Source organism: Macadamia integrifolia, unplaced genomic scaffold (genome assembly GCF_013358625.1).
Source record: "Macadamia integrifolia cultivar HAES 741 unplaced genomic scaffold, SCU_Mint_v3 scaffold2118, whole genome shotgun sequence".
Classification (NCBI taxonomy): domain Eukaryota; kingdom Viridiplantae; phylum Streptophyta; class Magnoliopsida; order Proteales; family Proteaceae; genus Macadamia; species Macadamia integrifolia.
Genome location: NW_024868522.1, coordinates 113,709 through 132,395, shown reverse-complemented (window position 1 = coordinate 132,395; position 18,687 = coordinate 113,709). Strand labels below are relative to the sequence as shown.

The 18,687-nt window shown below is 38.1% G+C and overlaps 1 protein-coding gene across 2 annotated transcripts; it reads right to left on the bottom strand.

The window, feature by feature from the left end:
- Positions 1-500: 500 nt before the first annotated feature.
- Positions 501-16,722, bottom strand: LOC122065772 (probable galacturonosyltransferase 10). Of its 2 annotated transcripts, XM_042629627.1 has the most exons (3): positions 16,507-16,722; positions 16,054-16,253; positions 501-2,074 (listed from the first exon to the last, which is right to left on the bottom strand). In XM_042629627.1, the coding sequence occupies exons 2-3, from the start codon at positions 16,201-16,203 to the stop codon at positions 623-625; spliced, it is 1,602 nt and encodes a 533-aa protein (XP_042485561.1). In that variant the 5' UTR covers positions 16,204-16,253; positions 16,507-16,722; the 3' UTR covers positions 501-622. The 2 variants fall into 2 exon arrangements, with proteins under 2 accessions (XP_042485561.1, XP_042485560.1); XM_042629626.1 differs by having other exon boundaries at positions 16,054-16,722.
- Between the last annotated feature and the right edge of the window lie 1,965 nt (positions 16,723-18,687).

The window sequence follows — 18,687 nt, the reverse complement described above, 5'->3', positions numbered from 1 at the left end:
TTGAATAGAAGTCATACGTTTGTGAGGCAATTCTAAACAATTGAATTGACAGATTGCCACGTGGATTGGTTAGTGCAGCTTACTTCTTATGTTTGCAATGGCACCCAAGCCATTTATGCAAATTAGCTAGATTGACATATTTTAGTAACCATACTATTATTATAGAAAATATTACCAAAATCTGTTGAATGAAGGTAGCTTTGCTTACTCTCAGCCACTATTTAGAAGGAAAAACCCTTAGACTTCGCTTATGCTCAGTCAAGTGAGGCTGGCTTAGATTCCATTCCAAAAAACTATTATTATGGAAAAGAGAATAAGCGAAAAAAAAAAAAAAAAAAAAAAAAAAAAAAAAATAGAATAAGCTAATTTATGATAGAAGCGCCAGTACACTAGTTTTGCTATGACAAATGAAAGAAGAATATAGCACACAACCCTCCTCCCTCCCCCTCCCCACAAAAAACCCAACCACCACACACCACAAGCAGCCTCTACCCCCGCCCCCGCCCCCGCCCCCGCCATACCCAGGGCTTAATCTTGGGATTTTACATGCATTCCAATGGCAAAATTTTGGTCGCATTCAAAGCAACCTAGAAGCAGGAAATACCACACTTCCATACCAAAATTAATGGAAGTTACACTGCTCTAACATGGGATGCAAATAATCGACATACTTCTCCCACAGAGGCTTGTATTTTTCCATTCCAATCTTCAACCAGGGCTTGGAGTTCCCATTGAAGTGCAACACAGCCCCCTTTTCTATCAACTCGGCATCAACAACTTTGTATCCCAACCCCAAGACATGCCACCTGGGATCCAATGGCTCAGTTATCCCATAGAAAGTCAGTAGTCCAGGCGGCAGAGTCCCAAGCTTCCACAATGTTCTGTCTACGTTCCGCTCCTGCCAATAGTGGTAGATGCCAGTCACATTCCTTTTCCTCCACTCGACCAAATCAAATATGTTCATCCCAAATGCCCACCCACAGGCATCTGGATCAAAATTTGCACGAATTAGAGGGTGAGAACAGTTCAAGTATTTGTGGTATCTGTGGAATGTCTCCATGCATGTTTCAACAGCTCCATTCACATTGCCTTTCAGATCAATGGAGAATAGCCCCGACAAATCTTTCTGAACCACAACATCATCATCCAGAAATACCACTTTCTCTAATGTGGGGAAAACCTCAGGAATGTAGAACCGGAGGTGGTTAAGCATGGATAGATATTTTGGATTCCGATACTTGATTGGAGTCCGGCCATTATCAGTGTTGCCAGAGAAGTAATAATTCTTAGTGTCCGAGTCTTGGAGCTGCTTTAGGACAGGAACATAAGAAGCATTGAGCCAGCTAAAGTCCTCAAACTTCTGAACCTCTATCGTTACTCCTCGGAAACTGTTCATGGAGAACCAGGCCTTCATAGGAGCGTAGTTGACTTCATCAGTCACAAGGTGAAAAACAACCGTATCTGGATGAATGGAGTTCATAGCAGTTGAGTTGACAACAACTGAAGTTGCAAGAATGTTGTCAGAGAAGACACAGAAATGATAGAGATTGTTGTCCTTGAGTTTCTCAGAAATTCTCCTTCTGTCTGTAAGTCCCCTTTGGAAATTAGGGTTCTTGAACCATTCAACTGTTAACCTGACACCCAGGCAGTATAAACTTTTTGGGACTTCCTCAGCAGCTATTTGCCCATACTTTAAGCTCTTCTCATTCACAGAGTTTGCCTGCTCTTCGAGAGACTGGATTTTGGCTTTCAACTTCATGATCATGGTTGCACTGTCATAATGGAGTTGCTGTGCTTGGTAGAGCAAAAGTGCCATATCACGGATTGCAGTTTCAGATTCTCTTGCTGTCAATGTAGTTCTCCTTGTTGCAGCATCAGACAAAAGTATCTGGGACTGCCGGATCTGAGCGCTTAGCTCCCATGCAAATTGGAGATTGTTGCTTTCTTTCGCAATCACAACAATAGCTTTCGCAAGAGAAATCTGATCACCCAATTGCCTTGAGATTGAGACAGGGCTCAACATTTCTTCAGTAATATTAAGACCTTCTGTGATACTGTGGTGCCTGGAATATCTCTGCAGAACATAATATAGAATTTAGGTTTTCTTGCATGCAGCAAATGGTTTTGTTAGAAAGAAAGCAAAACATAGCAGGATGCCAGGTTGTACTCAATCTCAAAAGCAAATAGCCAAAAGAAACAGATAATTATATCTAGCCCTGGTCCTTTTAAGTCTTCTCTTTAGGCAACAATACAGCTCTATACAGAAGAGAGTTCAGTATCACTAACCTCTCACTTTATCAATGAAATACAGTTCAAAGCCCACTACAATTTGCTTCTTTGGATGATCCTAGACATGGATAAATGGGAAGCATTTCTCCCTAATGAGTAGTCAAAGAAAAATGTTAAATTGCACGCAAGATGATTTAGATTCCCAAACAGTTCTCAGACATTCCTTGGCAGCTGATACTCAACCAAGTCATGCAAGAGCAAGCTGGCTTATACTGCAGTGCGCAATAAGAACCATAAATTGTTACGTATTAGGCTGCTGTGCTATCAAACTGACTCGCATTTACCCTGTGCACCGCCCTGTAATGGATGCAATGTATCCACAGCCCACCATTGTCGAGGAGTCAGATCCATCTCATAGTCAAATTGTAGGATACATGATCTTGAATAATATGGATCCACCGATCGCATTAGGTACAAATAAACATAATAAATAATATTACATAAAACTAATAACCCAGCACTATAATTTCAATGTATTCAGTATTATATCCAAATATCACCCCCCCCCAAAAAAACATTAATATGTAACTATTAACTGGCTAAAATATTTAAGGTGCAAGTTTAAAGGGACAGTGTCATAACAACAGCAGTCCATAATTTATGTTGGGATGTCTCCAAATAATGGGCACAAACCAATCAAGAAAACTCAAATTCAGAAATAAATAAATAAAAGTATGGACTTAGAGATCGAGACATTTCCCTTATCTAAACCATGTCATCTCATGTCATTTGCGGAATGGGTGCTTTGGGTAAAATGAAGAATCCAGGATCACAGTCATAGTTGTCGTGGCAGCAAAGGCGAGCCTAGGCAGTGGCCAAGCACCTTGGTGCCTAGGCGGTATATTCGTGTTATATCAAGAAGGGTGTTTTGTGTAGAACACTAAACGTATAGGCATGGTTTAAAGTATCGGTATGTATCGTACCGCATCGGCCGATACATCGGTATTGGTCAGCATCGATACGATACATATATTTTTTAAATGTTTATGTATTGAGGAGTATCGAAGCATATCTTAGTATCTTACTCTACCGTACAATACTCTCTGATACGTACCAATACTATCGATACATACAATTGAGCCCCAAACAATTGGATTGCATGCATATCGGTTCGTATCGAACCGCATCAAACCGATACACATTAATACTCCAATACTTAAGATACGTATCTACAAAACCCAAATCACTTTTGAAACAGAGCTTGTTCTTCTTGTTGGCAATACTTAAGTTTTCAAAATTTTGTAGCACAAGTGCACTTGCCCAACAGATTTCCTCCTTGTCATTAATTATTGCATCCTCATGTTGATCATCTCCTCCAGTTTACATTTGCAGTGTCCTTACAATCATATAAGTGTCTTCCACTTGATTTCTCCATCCACTTAATTCTTAATTTCCATAAGAATCATCATGATAACTAGTGTCATCATTTCCATTTAATGTTGTTTGTCTTTGCAACAAGCTAAGAGTGTTGATCCTTCCACAAAACTGAACATTGTATCTCATGTCATGATTGCTCAAGTTACTGCCATCCATTTTGCAATGTTCTAGAAGTAATTTTTATTAGAAGCTGGATGGCAAGATCAAACAACTAAGTTTATTGTACTTCTTTTTTTGGCTATGTTTGAGTAGATTTAGGTAAAACAAACTAAAACATTGCATCAATGAATTATTGCATCAAATTATTCATAGATTTAAAAAGTTCTTAGAAAGTCGACAATAGGCTATTACTACATGTAAGAAACCTCATCCTTTTGAATCAAGGTTCATGGTATCAGGTTTCGACCCCTGGGGAGACCGAAATTTCGATCAAAACCTAGGAAATTTCGAAGATACCGGGGAATTTTTCCTAGTATGGTGGAAATTTAGGTTTCAACCCCCAAACAGTGTTTTTATTTTTTATTTTTATTTTTTATTTTTTTTTGTACATCCTATTTTAAACATTTCTAATACATTCACATCATTAGTTTCATAAAAAAAAATACATAAAGTCTTACTTGTGTAGTGAACCAAAGGTTCGATAATCATTACACTGATTTGTTAACTGAAATATGTTATAGCTAAATGCATTGTCAAAAACAGGAAAAAAAAAAACATTAACATGCAAAAAAGAATTCGGCCACCGTGAATGCGTAGATCGGGTCCTCCCAAGTAACATAAAAAATTTATATAATTCTACTCTATTTATAAATATATTCTATAAAAAAAATGATTTTTAGGGAAATTGGGACTTACTTTTTTGGTCCAATGTGTCTTTCTTATGTAGATGAAGCAAGAACCACCCTTAGATTCAACTTTGTTAGGAAAAAAATGGAAATCTCCACTGTTTCCCCAAGTTTCCCACTCCTAGGAGAAAAAACTAAGAGAGGGTCGAATTCTGCCAAAGAAGGCTTGGGTTTCTTTTCAAACTAACTTATATAGGACCTGGTTCAAGTCGAACCAGTTGGTTTGGTTGAAATTTCCCATGTTTCGGTTGAAACATGGAAAATTTCGTCAAAACATGGTCGAAACCTGTGACTTTTAAAAGTCACACGACATATTGTTTCAACCCTTGGGGATACGATTGAAACCTGCGAAATCGAGTTCTTGAACCATGTTTTGTGTTGATTTTAGTGCTATTCCCAAACAGGGAATAGCGCTAATATTAGCGCCTACTACAGGGACCATTTGGTCCTTGTTATGTTTGTTTGGGTCTTTTTGGGATTTTCCTTATGTAAGTGGGGGGCTTTGTTGTCTTTCCTCTTGACCTAATGTTATATATTCATAAGAGAACCTGAGATTAGATTCATATTGAATTAATCTCAGGTTGCTCTCCATTCTTGAGACTTCCTTTGGTTACTTCATCTTCTTCCTCTCTTCTCTTTTCTCTCTCTTTTCATTCTTGTTTCTGGTTTTCTGGTTTAGCTACAGCTTCTGAGATTGTAATATATATATAGCTTTTTTTTACTGTTGTATGCAAAAGTATACAAAAATATGTTCCATGTCGGTATCTTTAGTGTATCTTTGATACAATACGATGCCCTCCGATACATATCTTAAATATACCCGACCAATACGGCGACTGATACTGATAATTTAATCCTTGCGTATAGGGGACTTATAAGTAAAATAACGAGTTCTTTCCATTTTACTAATAAACATGAGAGGGCTGATGTGTAAAATAAAAATATTAACCTTTTCACTTAAATAAAAAATAAAAAAAGCCATTCGGAAGCAGTGGTTGCCGCATCTGTTCCTCTCCTCTATGCCGAATAATGACCAAGACCATCTCAATGGTTTGGAAGACTAAGAGCAAGAAATTGAGAACAGATTAAGGGCCCGTTTGATTTTGTTTCCAAAAACGTGTTTTTTAATTTTTTCTGTGCTCAGAAACGGAAAAACACCCCAAAAACCGTTTGATTTTTCTGTTTCGTTTCACTTGTATTTTGAAATAGAAATAGAAATTTATGCCTATTTCTATGTCTAGAAACACGAATGGAGAAATAAATCAGCCTTATTTTTCTGTTTCTAGAAACAAGTGGGAAGGACAAAAATTGTGAAAAATCCAATACTTTACACGACTTCCCCCAACGCCAACCCATTGTCGAAACTTATCGCTATCCAGAAGCGGCGACTCTAACTTGATTGTGCGAAGCTCACAGTTCCAAACTGTCTTCATCTTTCTTAAGCTCATCTCCACAAAGCATACCTACAACTCCAACGTCGTGCCTTCACTCGTGAGCTGCATACCTGAAACGTTGTGCCTTCACTCGTGTTTTGAACCCGACTACACTGTTGAAAACGTTTCGAGAAACAGAAAAATCAAACACCTTTTTGCAATTCCAAAAATCATTTCTTACCACATAAACGAAAAAAAAAAATCGTTTCTGCTGTTTCCAGACACAGAAACAGCAGAAACAAAATCAAACAGGCCCTAAGTACCTTCTCCAACTTCTTCTTCCTCCTTTTTCTTCTTTTTCTTACACCTCTTCTGCTGCTGCTGGGGTTGTTGCGATGGTGGTAGAAACCCAGGGGGGGCAGCTCACGGCTGCCCTTCTTCTGGTTCCCGATTTTCCTTCATTTTCTTCACTTTTATCCCCATTTCCCCTCTTTTCCTTCCTTTTCTCATTTTTTCCCTTCTTTTCCCCTTATATCTCTCTAGAAGCCTTGAAAAATATGGAGACCAGTCGCCTAGGGGTTCAAGAACCACCTTGATGCTGAAACTAGGTTCCTGGAACAGTATCAGAGAAGAAGGAAGTCCAGCAGCCATGACAGCTAATTTGACAGAAGCTTAGTGGTCCTCACACCAATTCTAAAAACTCATCTGACAGTCTTCTTCTCTCATGCCTCATGAGAGCAGAGCCTCTAGTCCTGTCTAATTTCTGATTCTAGAATACATCAGAAATCTTATCCTATCAGTCCAAATCATGGAAGGTCAGTTCAGCAGTTTATTTTCTTTATTTCTTTATTGTAATACTGATCGTTAGTTAGGCTGGATTACACATTTTATTGCAGACCTGTTGGTTATCTTTTTCCTTATTGGTTGTAAAGTTTTTGAGTCAGTCTAGGCCTTATCCAAGCTAGTAAACTGGAAAAGGACAAGACAAGTTTTTTTTCCCCTCCTTATCTGATCAAGTTGTTATTCCTTGGCCAAACCTGACTGGGTAAAGACGTCTAGTTGAGAAGCTACTAAAAATACATGTTAGGCCTTCAGGTCCTCCCCATGATTTTTGAAGAATAGAATATTCAGTTTTCTGAATTTGGTTTTGTGGATTCAGACCTAGATCTATGGATTCAATGGTGTCACTACTGGATTATGGGTGAGGCTTTGGTGGATTCCTAGCCTAGGGTTTTCATGCAGATAAAATACAATTGGGCTTATTTTAGTGGAAATAAGCTTTGGGTTGGGTTATACATGTGTTGGGCCTTTGATCCAATGTGTTTTCATTGTAATGGGTCAATTTAATGTGTGTATGATGGCCTAAGAAAATAGTTATGTCTTTATTTCTTTATTTTTATTGTTATTAAGTGTTTTAGTTAGGAGGGATTAGGATTCTATAAGACCAGTCCTGTTTTGAGTTATATTCCTTGAATTGTTTTAGTTTCCTAGTCAGTTTATGTTACCTTATTAGTTAAGGATTGGTTTAGGCCTTTTAAATTTTAGCGTTTAGAGTCTGTTTGTCTTCTATAAGTTTGTAAGGGGGTAACAGCTTTGCACATGAATTTGATTAACAAAATTTTGGCTCGAGCCTTGAATTATTCTGTGAGATTCAGATTCGCTGTGAGATGCATTGTTGTGTTGGTGGGATTCCAGTTGAGGCTAGGTGGGATGCTTAGTAATATCTTCTTCTTCATTCTTCCTTCTGCATCAATATTCAAGTAACATAAATTCACAACTCCTATCTAACCATCAGATCTGCTTTATATTTTGATATCTTGATTGCTAATCTAAGAACTGTTGTTGACCAGAATCTTATCTCTATCAGTTCATTATTTGCTGAGTTATCTGAGTACCTTGTTTTCAGGATCTTAAGTTACTAATTTTTTAACATTGCTGGCTTTTGAGATCCAACCATTGGACCGAGCCCATATTTTGAAGAGTTGTTCCTTGCTATATTATCAACTTCATATCAGAATATCACATTCATCCAAGTTGTTGATCTATTACTAGTAATTGTTCTTGAATTCTGGTTATTTGTCACATCATTGTGATCTTGGTTAATCCGAGTTTCTAGAAGCCTAACTTAGAAACCTAATCTTTTAGGCTTCTAGAAACCGATCAGGTTTAGGTGGATTTCTAACCTGTTAATATTTCTATCTTATCTACCTCTCTCTGTCAGAAACTATAGGTCGGATCTTTTCAACTTGATTCCCTGTGGCAATACTGTCTTGACAATGTTTCAGATCTGTTTGCTTCTTTGTTTCTGATATATTCTGCTAGACTGGATTTCTGTTTGCTTCATTATTCTCAGTTTTAGTTCTCGGAAATTCTATTTTAATTCTGAACCTGCAATTCGATTTTCATATTTGTTCATCTATTCTGTTGTTTGTGATATCACTGCTTGCTAATAGGATTATGTATCTTAGTTAATGTCTCATCTCCCTATTTGTTGATCTGTTTTCCTTCCAAACTGATATCTCAGTTTTTACTTATTTAATCTCCGAATTTCTGAACTCAGACCTTGAAATCCCTCAACGATTGGTACAGTTCTGGGTTTGCTATTTGCTTTCATAACAGAACAAGGCCTCTACTCTTATTCCATATCCTGCCATTAAAATTTCTTCAAAATCTGTAGGACTGTTGAACCATCAGAATAGACCACTTGACCTGATTTTTTAACCAATCTGAGTTTTCTTCAGAGTTATAGGATTTCTTTTGTAACTGTTCTAATTTGATGCTGTTCAAGGTAATTTCCTGCTGGAGGTTCAAGCAACGGTAAGGTTGTTCCATTGTGACCTAGAGGTCACAGGTTTGAGTCGGGAAACAACCTCTCTGAGAAGTGGGGGTTATCCCCAAAACCCCAGCAGTGGGAGCCATGTGCACTGCGTACACCCTTTTTAGGGTTGTCACCCTGACAATTATGATCACAGAGCATGGGTAAAACACAAAATGGGCAGGGCCCTGAATAGTATGGTCCAAGTCCAATTCTCAGTACACGGTCAACCTGCCATGAACTGGCTATGTGTTGACTACTAGGTGAAACAAGGTTTTAATCATATATTACTTAACTATGAGAGGTTCAGTCCTTGACCCCTAAAATCTAGCTCCTAAAAGTTTTTAGCCAATAAACTTCCAATAAATCGGCTTCAAGACTTTCAGTTTTCTACCAAATGAAAACTATTGAACTCAGGCTGTCACTGAGAGGAGGACGAATCAATGACCCAAAATAACTCAGCCCAACTCACTGGTTGGTGTCACAAGTACTCAGGTATACATACCCACAGCAAACTCACATTCACATGCACATCCCTGAACAACCACATGCACTCACAACCATCCTGCTAGGTCTACCAAATATTCACGGACATTCCATCCTGCTCAGCATTCCACAAAATACACACAGCCACAGAGCAAAGCAACCACAATAGCACACACCACGAGAGACAAGGCCTACGTGGTTGGGCAGTGTTCCTACATCCACGGTGCAAATGGTAGTTTGGGCTAAAAACCAAATCCTGCCTTCGGTATAATACACTATACACTTCAATTAGACACCATCCATTGTCAGGAGCACCAACCCCCAATTTAGGAAGCACCCGCTACCAAGGAGCACCAACCCCTAATTTATGTAGCTACAACTACAAAGGAGCACCCACCCTCGATTTTATATGGCATCCACTACAAAGGAGCTATAAACCCTCTACCAAACCCCCACTGGGTAGCAACAACGATTACAATCAAATGGACAATGTAAATGTCCTAATTAAAAGCTCAAACTAGCAAATTTTGTCATACATCTTGCCTATGCAGTAGTATACATATATGTGGGAATACAAACAATAATGATTATGGCCAACCAATGTTGATTCCCTCTTATGTGGCTCACACTCTTCGATGCTTCTTCACCATCGGAGCTTCGACCTAGTTGTCTACTGGAGATTCTTGAAGCTTCTCACAAGGTCACAAACCTAGTTTTGTTCTTCGTCTTCTACTCCTTTTCCTTGCTTCTCAACAGCTCTTGAATGCCTTTTTGAATGATCTAGCCAAGACTCATAAGTTGTCTTCAATCGTCGGGGGCTTGTAGGAGTTCTCAGGTAGATGTTCTTCTTCCTTCATGCTCAAAGACCATCTACATACACTTTCTTCATCAAGCCAAGGGGGAACGCTAACCCAGAGATCTACCTTTCTCATGTCTTGAGCTTCCACAAATCTAAATTACTGATAGCTGATGCAGTTGGGCGTTGGGCTTGAGATATTCTCTTCTCTTCTTCTTCTTCTTCTTCTTCTTCTTCTTCCTAATCCTTTCTTATTTCCTACTGTAATTTTTCCTTCCCTGGAACTACTCTGTTCTTGTCGGCACTTCACAACCTACATAAACTAAGGAATCCTTCCCGACACAAGCCCCTTTACTTTCACACTTGGGGAACAGCTTCACTTCAGTAAGGCGGCCCATCTGAAGGATCTTCTTGGCCAGAAACAGCCCCTGCTGTGAGCTATTACTCCAAAACCAGACCTGGAACAGTGTTCATCGTTAGATCTGAGTTGCAAGCACAGTTGCCCCTCGTGGCTTGCTGTTTGTGGTACTTGCTTGTCAGAATCAAGAGGCCAAAGGATTTCCAGCCTTCGCCTGGAATTTCTGGCTTTTCCGAGAAGAACTGAAGCAGCTTCCTCTTCCACACGGTTCTGAGATTTCCGCCATCTGGTCAGTAGCGTGAGAAGGAAGAAGATGACCTTCTCTTTTATTCTTAAGTTCCCTAATTAATTATATTTACAGTGAACCCCTTCTTTTCTAAACCTGTGTTCTAATATTCCCCTCATCTTTGGTAATTTCAGAATACTCCTCTTCCAATTGTTATTTCAGTTTAACCACACTACTTTCTTTATTTCCAGAATTGATCCTTCTCTTTAGGTTTAATTCCTGTTAAGTCCCTAATCACTTATTTCACTCTAAAAAGCTCTTAAATTTTTTCTGAAATTACAAGAATACCCCTCAACCATTAAATTGAGTTTTTTTTTAGTCATTCTTGTGGGCCCTAAGTGTTCCAATTTCAGTCTTTGGAACTCGGATCCGCATCAATAGCTCAAAACACCCCTAAAGTCATTGCCCTGACACAAAACTTGCAACCTTCAGCTCTTCCCGTGTCCCTGCAACTTGTGCTCTTCTTCACACTGACCTCTCTTTCATTGAGCATCAATATAGGCGAGTGTGTTGGCCAAATAACTGTGTTGACAACAATGAAAACACCGATGTGACTGTTGGCCAACTGAATGTGTTGACAACAGTGACAACACCGAGAGCCCTTCACTTGACAGAAACCAGCAAACTAAAAGACAAAAAGTGATCAAACTCATCCCTGATGTCGGACCACTCTCACAGTATGCCAGAAACGTTAGACATGCTGCACATTATGGCTGCCATGAAAGGATCTTTCCAATCCCCCAAAAGAAAAGAAATCTTAAAGAGTAATCAAACTCATGTACCGGATGGATATTGGGCAGGCAGAGCCAGGGGGACTGGAGGGGCCATGGCCCCCCTAAGATTTCAAAAAATCCTCTACATCATATGGATATTTCAGATATTATACAGCCAGTTCTACGATAATCTTATAATTTGCCCCGCACCCCTAAAACTTTGCACAACCATATGGCATTGTAAACTCACTGATTCGGTGATTCCCAAACCACTCCCTTTTTATGTTGTTGTTGGAGAATAAACAGTCTAATATCTATGGTCAAGTCCGTAGGATTATCAAGAACTGCAAGCTTGGACCAGTTCATTCTCATTTTCGGTCAAGATGAAATAGAACCAATGATGTAGATTCCCATGCTGATGACATGTATGGGCTTCACTATCGAAGAAGAACAAAGGGCTGCAGCAGTGCTGATCGAGCCAGGTTCATACTGGCCCAGTTTTGTGTCTTTTTCTGGTTCAATTTTGCAGCAGAAGAACCAGCCCAGTTGGGCCATGAAACTAGCTATATTTCCCCTTTATTATGTTCTCTTTATCGTCTTCTAGAAGGCCATCTACAGCAGCAATCGATGGAGAAGTCCAGCAGCTTCCACTAACTTGTGTTAAGATACTGTTCACGTGACCAGTATTTTCTGCCTTCTTGTCTTCTTATGGTTTGACTGGGTCAACCATGGTTTTGAGTGAAGATCAAGTCTTCTAAAGGAGTCCTTATTGTTCTATGTTAGTTGCCTAGTAGACAAGTTAGTAATTAGTTACCTAAGCTAGATAATTTCTATTCTTATGTTAGTTTTGTTTTTTTATTTACCTTCGATTTTGTAAGCTGAACTTACTCCTATATCAGAGGAGCTGTTGTAATTAATTAAAAAAAGTTTATGAAGTTTATTTGAGAAGGCTTATACTGTTTTGCTATGGGATACAGTTGGGTGAGATGCCCAAAACCTAACCTTCTTCTTCTTCCCTTCTCAATCTCCAATCGATTCTCTTTTCTTATTCTTATTTTCTTCTTTATTCCACTGCAGTGAGAGAGTGTTTGAGGGACTATTGAAGATGATTTGAAGTCCAAAAGACCAGCCTATAGATCAGCTAGAAATACACCCACAAGTGAAGGATCGATTTCTCCATTGTCAGGGTTTTGGAAACTTGGATTGAAGTCCATATCTGCCAAACCAGCCAGCAGTTCAAGCTCATCTTTTGAAGGATACCTAGACATTTTACAAGGGATTTCCATCCCAATTTTGAGGATCATCCAATGCCAATTGCCAAGAACCCTAGTTTCTGAAGAGTGGCAAAAAATTTCCTGATTCGTGTCAACAGCATCTCTCTCAATTCAACCATCGGAATTGTCACATCTTTTGAGGTTTGTTGACCCATATAGGACCTTCATACTCCAAGTTTCAGCTCCATCTGAGCTACAGTTTGTGAGTAATCGAAATCTTCTCTATTCAGTCAAAATTTCTGATCATGCCTGGGATTAGGATCGCTTCTGATTCTAGTCTTACATCAACCAAGACCTATATGTAAGCCCACAAACCTTAGCGAAGATAATTATTTTGGATTCACCTTTGGTCTTGGTATTGATTGCTTGAAGAACCTAGGGCATTTTTCTCAACTTCTAAAGATCAAGGTACGTTATTTGACGAATTCACGGCATCCAAATTGCCCCATCTTGATATGTAGGTATCTACCCTATTTACATTGTAAATCACAGTTGCCAAGGCATCGCTTAAGATATTATACATAAATAAGTAAAAACCCCACTATTTGAATCCAATAAAAATAGTTTAAAATTTAAATTTTAAAAGGACAAAAAAAGACCCCCAGTTCAAGAACAAAAACCGAATTTTTTGTTGTATGGGTGATTTTCAACTTTCAAATTTTGGGTTTTTCTCAATTCTAAAAATTTCATAAATCTTATCATTGTAAGACATTGCTAAAAACCAAAATCCCGGTAAAATAATCTTTTGTTTTGATATCCATAAAATTACTTTCATTTAGGTGATTTTAATAGCATTCGCACACTTTAAAATAAGTTTGACCAGAACATAACTTTGTCATTAAAACTCAGATTTAAGTAATCTTAGACTTATTGGAAAACTGTTTTTGTGCTCTACCTAATGCAAAATGTCTCATTTAAAAATAGAATCATTTGACCAATCAAACTTATCATAAAACGAGGAAATTTCTCTAAATGTTGATTTCTTATAATTTAATGTGAGTTAATGTTGATTTTTTATCATTTGATGTGACTTAATGCTAATTTTTTATGGTACATATATATGTAGTATACTAAATAATGTTATAAAAGAGGGAAAATAAATATAACACTTGTTCACCTTAAGCCGAGCGACTTGATTCCTAAGCGCTTAGACAGCCCCCCAACACCTTGGTTCGCCTTGGCGCCATGACAACCATGTTGTAAATTGGGTGACTATGCATTTTTTAGTGGGTTGGGTAGGGTGAAGCTACAAAGGTAAGGGTTGGAGCAATATTTTAAGACGATTGGACATGGAAGTATGGTACTGCTGAAGCCCCTTGACCATCTGACCCATTTTGTTGCCATCCCCCCCTCCCCCAAAAAAAAAACCCAGACCTTAACTTTGACATTAGGTTTTTTATTTGGAAAAGGAACTGAATTGCACAACTGCATTAATTTGGCCGTGCCTGACCCATACCAAGGTAGTAATATTTCTTAGTCAATCCCAACGAACTATACAGTGGGAAATCGATGACACACCTTTTGCTCAACACAGATGTTCCCGCCCGCATTCTAGTATTGTTCCTGCTGGCATTAATGGACATGTAGTTTGTTTCTCTAGATTTTCTATTTATAGAAAATGAGACGTGGACTAATATCCTGCCTGCATATTGGTGTCTTTTATAGTTTTATCTATCAAAAAACAAAAAAAAAATTGACAGGTGTTTGTAGAAAGCAATTAGAGTTTTTTAAGATAACTTAGAGTTCATTAGCCTAGCTCAGCTGTTTTGAGAGTACGGTGAGTACCCATCTAGAGAAGCCTCAAACAATGTTATAATTTCCCACCAACTCCTAAACCTGCTGGTGTCAGTGTGAGTATGGTTTCTGATCTTATATTTTGTCTGAAAACAAGAATTGTGGAATGTTTAACAGAAATACCGCAGAACAATTCTAGGCATTAAACTTTCATGAGGATTTGAAAAAGATACTCTAATGTGTAAATTTAATAAACCTGATGGATTCACTGAAAAAAAAAATACAACCACATTGTGTCTAACCATGACACCAAACAGTCAACAGTCATGTTCTTAAGGGGTTTTTTCCTGGACCACATATACAGAACATTCCACTACCTTCAAGAGTGGTTTTTTTTCCTCTGGAAATGCATTCGTTATATGTTGCCAACAAGAAAGAGTAGAGTTGAGTCAACGGTTTGAGAAGGATTAAAAAGTACAATATTGTGTCTTCAATGTATGGTCGAAGAAGTGCAAGCACATGTGCTGTTCAATTGTGACAAAGTGCAGTATACCAGGAAGGGAAGAAATATTGGTGCTTTCATAAGAGACATCAAAAAGCTAGTCTTTTATGGTACCTCAATGAACTGGGGAGAGGAACAAAAAAGAGTGAATGCCAAGGCTGGCGTTGTAATAAAAGAAATCTGCAAACTAAGTTATAAGGCTGCTTTTGAAAATCAGAAAATAAACTTGATAACTACAGTAAATGACAGAAAAAGGCAATTGCAAGAATGAATTCAAATAAGCACTTTGGCTGGAGCCTAGAGGTTTTGAATGGGAACAGCTACATATGAATGATACATAAGCAAGTGATCTCCTCCGGAAATGGAGTGGTTCAAATTGAACTGTGATGCATCATATTATCAGTGCAAATATACTAGTGGTAAGGATCTTGGATTATTATGTCCTTCACCCTTCTTCTAATCCTCCATCACACACTACTCATTTGAAAAGAAAAAAAAAACGATACTTGTGGTGCAGGTTCCATTATCAAAGACTTGACAATAATTTTATTGCACCTAGGAATGAGATCATCGAAGCCCCAGGTCCCTAAGAAGAGGAAGCTGTGACCATACAGAGAGAAACTTGCACAGTTTTAGTATCAACAATTTGGTGGTTTAATCTGACACAAAGCTGCCCATCTCCTATATATATAACTTGATGGTCTACCGTTGCCTTGGTATATTTTACCTTATGCTGCAGATGCTAGTATGCTAGGGTGGTCAAAAGGATAGGACTGAACTCCACAACCATTTTGGGTAGTGTCTAGTTGGTGAGTGAAGTGAATGTAGTTTATAATGATTCTGCTGGAAGGTCTTCTGGTCATGTGTACTAGCGATTTAAGATTAAATCTTATTTTTGTTTATTCAAAAGAAAAATAAAAATATCTCACCAATCGAGGAGTATTTTTCCAGAGAAAGAATCTGTTATAAACACTTGTGACTATTCAAAAATTAACTACTGCTCACCTAATGTCACTAAAGGGACTAATATTTCACTATGATATTTCACTATACTTCTCCCCACATATATTCCGGATCTTCCAGCTAAAATACCAAAGGAAGACACAGTCGTTTCATAATTAAACTAAAAACCGACATGAATCAAAGTTTCATACAGCAATGAAAGCAACTCTAGAACACTAACTGAGCAATGAAATTAATTTTACCTGAGGCAATACGGAGCTGGATCCTGGCTGCTTGTCCTGGCTAAAAATCACAATGAAAAGCAGAATAACCAAACCAAATAATGTCAACCAGAATGCCTTCGAAAATCTCCTCCTCACAGGCCGTCGGAAATCCATCGGTCTTCGCCTCATTTTTTCGTGATTCAGAATCACAGACAATCTAGTGCCAATACATCTCACTCCTACGAAAAATGAAAAATAGAATAACAGAAACTCAGAACCCTAATCGGAATAAGGAAAAGGGGGGAAAATATAACCAAACAAAAACGGATCGAAGGAACGCTAATTTGAGAGTAACAGTTACAGCAGCAACAACAATGGAGAAGACAAGAAAGTGGAAGGAAAAGAATGAATTCAGAAACAGAACCAATTCGAAGTTTGTCAAACACAGATCGAGGGAAGAAGATATTGTCTGACTAAGAAGAACTAACTCACAATTGTTGGGTTTGAAGAAACGAAGAATATTTGAGAATTCAAATGGAGAAGAGGATCTGTACGAGTGGAGCTTCGGCTTCGAATTCCTTCTTGAATATGAAGGGTTAGAGAATCTTCAAATCGATTTGACTTCTTCCTACTTATTCTACGAAGAGCAGCTACTGCTGCTCATAAGTAGTGTTGAGATCCACCGACTGTTTCTCGACTTTGTTATATTTCGTTTTCTTATTTTTCTTTTCCTTTCTCAAAAAGAAAAAAGAAAAAAAAGAAAGCAATGGTTCCAATACTTGTCAACGCGAAAATGACATATCTTACAAGTGTCCCACACGCAGACACTGTTACAAGTCATGATGAAATAATCATTTTTTATTGATCTCATTAAGAAAAAGATTACCCAATCAAATTACTATGTCTTCCCTTTCTGTATGGCTTTTTTGATATTTTCACACTTCCCTTATCTCCCCTCCACCACCTCTACATCTCTATCGCATAGTGACTCTGATTGACATCATTATACCCTCTTATCCTCTTTGTCTCAATGTAACTCCCGCCCATAACTGTTATGACCAGATAGATGTTGATAACTTTGGGAGAGGTCAATATGTTATCACTAGTGGATTTACAATTTTCTCGCCTTTTTAAACCTAACTTGCATAATTGTAGATAAATGCGGGATGTAAATATTAAATACAATAACACAAATATACAATGATTTATAGTGGTTCAATTCAAACCGAGTCTAATCCATTCCCCTCAATATCATATTGAGAGGTATTTCACTAGTTCTTCATTTTCAATACAGTAGATGGGAGAAAACACATTTACAATATCTTTTTAGAGGAAAAGATGATCCTTTGTAAAATCTCCTTTACATATTGAGAGTGGCATTTTAATCTTTTTACAGGTAAAGAAGAATCTTACACAATCTTTTAAAGATATGAAAATCCTACACACTTGTCTAAGCACAGTCTAGAACAATGTGTAAAAGAAAACGTCCAATACTAGAATTACACCAACTCTTGGACAAATAACCTATGTATAAAAGGAATTTCATCTCTATGGATTGTCAACCTATGTAATGATGACTTCATATGTAACCCACATTCTCATCGAATTATTTCTTACCAAAAAAAAAAAACTCATAATTGCTAGGACTGTTTACACAAAAAAGAACTGCTAAGAGCAATTAATGTTATATTGCAACATCAGCTTACATCCAAAAGTTAAAAGGGTCATGGAGTTGGAGAATAACTAAAATTCTTTCAACAATATGTAGTAGTAGTCAACAGTACTCTTACGAATTTATTCCCTAATCCCTTATTGTGCCTTCTCATATAATTTTTATAGAAGGAGATGTTTTATTTATATCCATGAATCATGATAAGACGAGATTCTTATTTTACTATAATGATTACTGTTTATGTGATAGGAGACTATTGGGCTCGTTGTGGAATATGATTGCTAATTTTGATGTAGTGTTATATTGAAGGCTTTGATGTATTGGTATTCGAAGTGGAGTATTTGTCAATGGTGCGTGATACCATTTTAAGGAAACCTGGAACAATATTGATTCGTAGTTGCTTCATGCTTGGTCATGTTGGAGCTAGAATTGTTTGAGTTACTGGGTTTGTGATGCGAAATGTATGGCTTTAATCTTTAGTTGTGATGAGCTAATAGCTATTGGAGGTTTAGGCAGGAGGGAAGTAGGTGAGGGTAGAGGGCATAGGGTGTAGGTGGCGGGGTGGGGAAGGAAGAACTTAGGGCAAGGGAGGGAGCGGAGAGATGTTGGGTGGAGTGGGATGGGAGTGGAAGTGGAGGTGTGTCCTAGATATCCAGCAATGCATTCTCAAATCGTTGGTGCTTTCTCATCAATGGTGGTGGTAGTGACTGAGAGAGGAGGTAAGAGGAAGTCAGAGGCAAAAATGTCAAAATGTGGAGAATATTATTTTGGATGATTTTGTAAAATTAAACCCATAACTAGGTAATTTTGTAGTTCTCCCCTCCTCCTCCCCCTCCCCCTCCCCCTCCCCCTTCCCCTTTTTCATATGGCATGTTGAAACTTTAGGTAGGACAATCTGAATCTCTCTCCGATCTTCATTGCTTATGCTTTCAATTTCTCTCTCTCTCTCTCTCTCTCTCTCTCTCTCTCTCTCTCTCTCTCTCTCATTGTTTATGGTTTTG

What these genes read in the sequence shown, in the direction of transcription:
- LOC122065772 (XM_042629626.1), bottom strand. Translation starts at nt 16,203, where the DNA reads ATGAGGCGAAGACCGATGGATTTCCGACGGCCTGTGAGGAGGAGATTT. An exon ending in CCAGCTCCGTATTGCCTCAG is followed by an intron (nt 2,075 to 16,053) that starts GTAAAATTAATT and finishes TATGTTCTGCAG; the next exon opens with AGATATTCCAGGCACCACAG.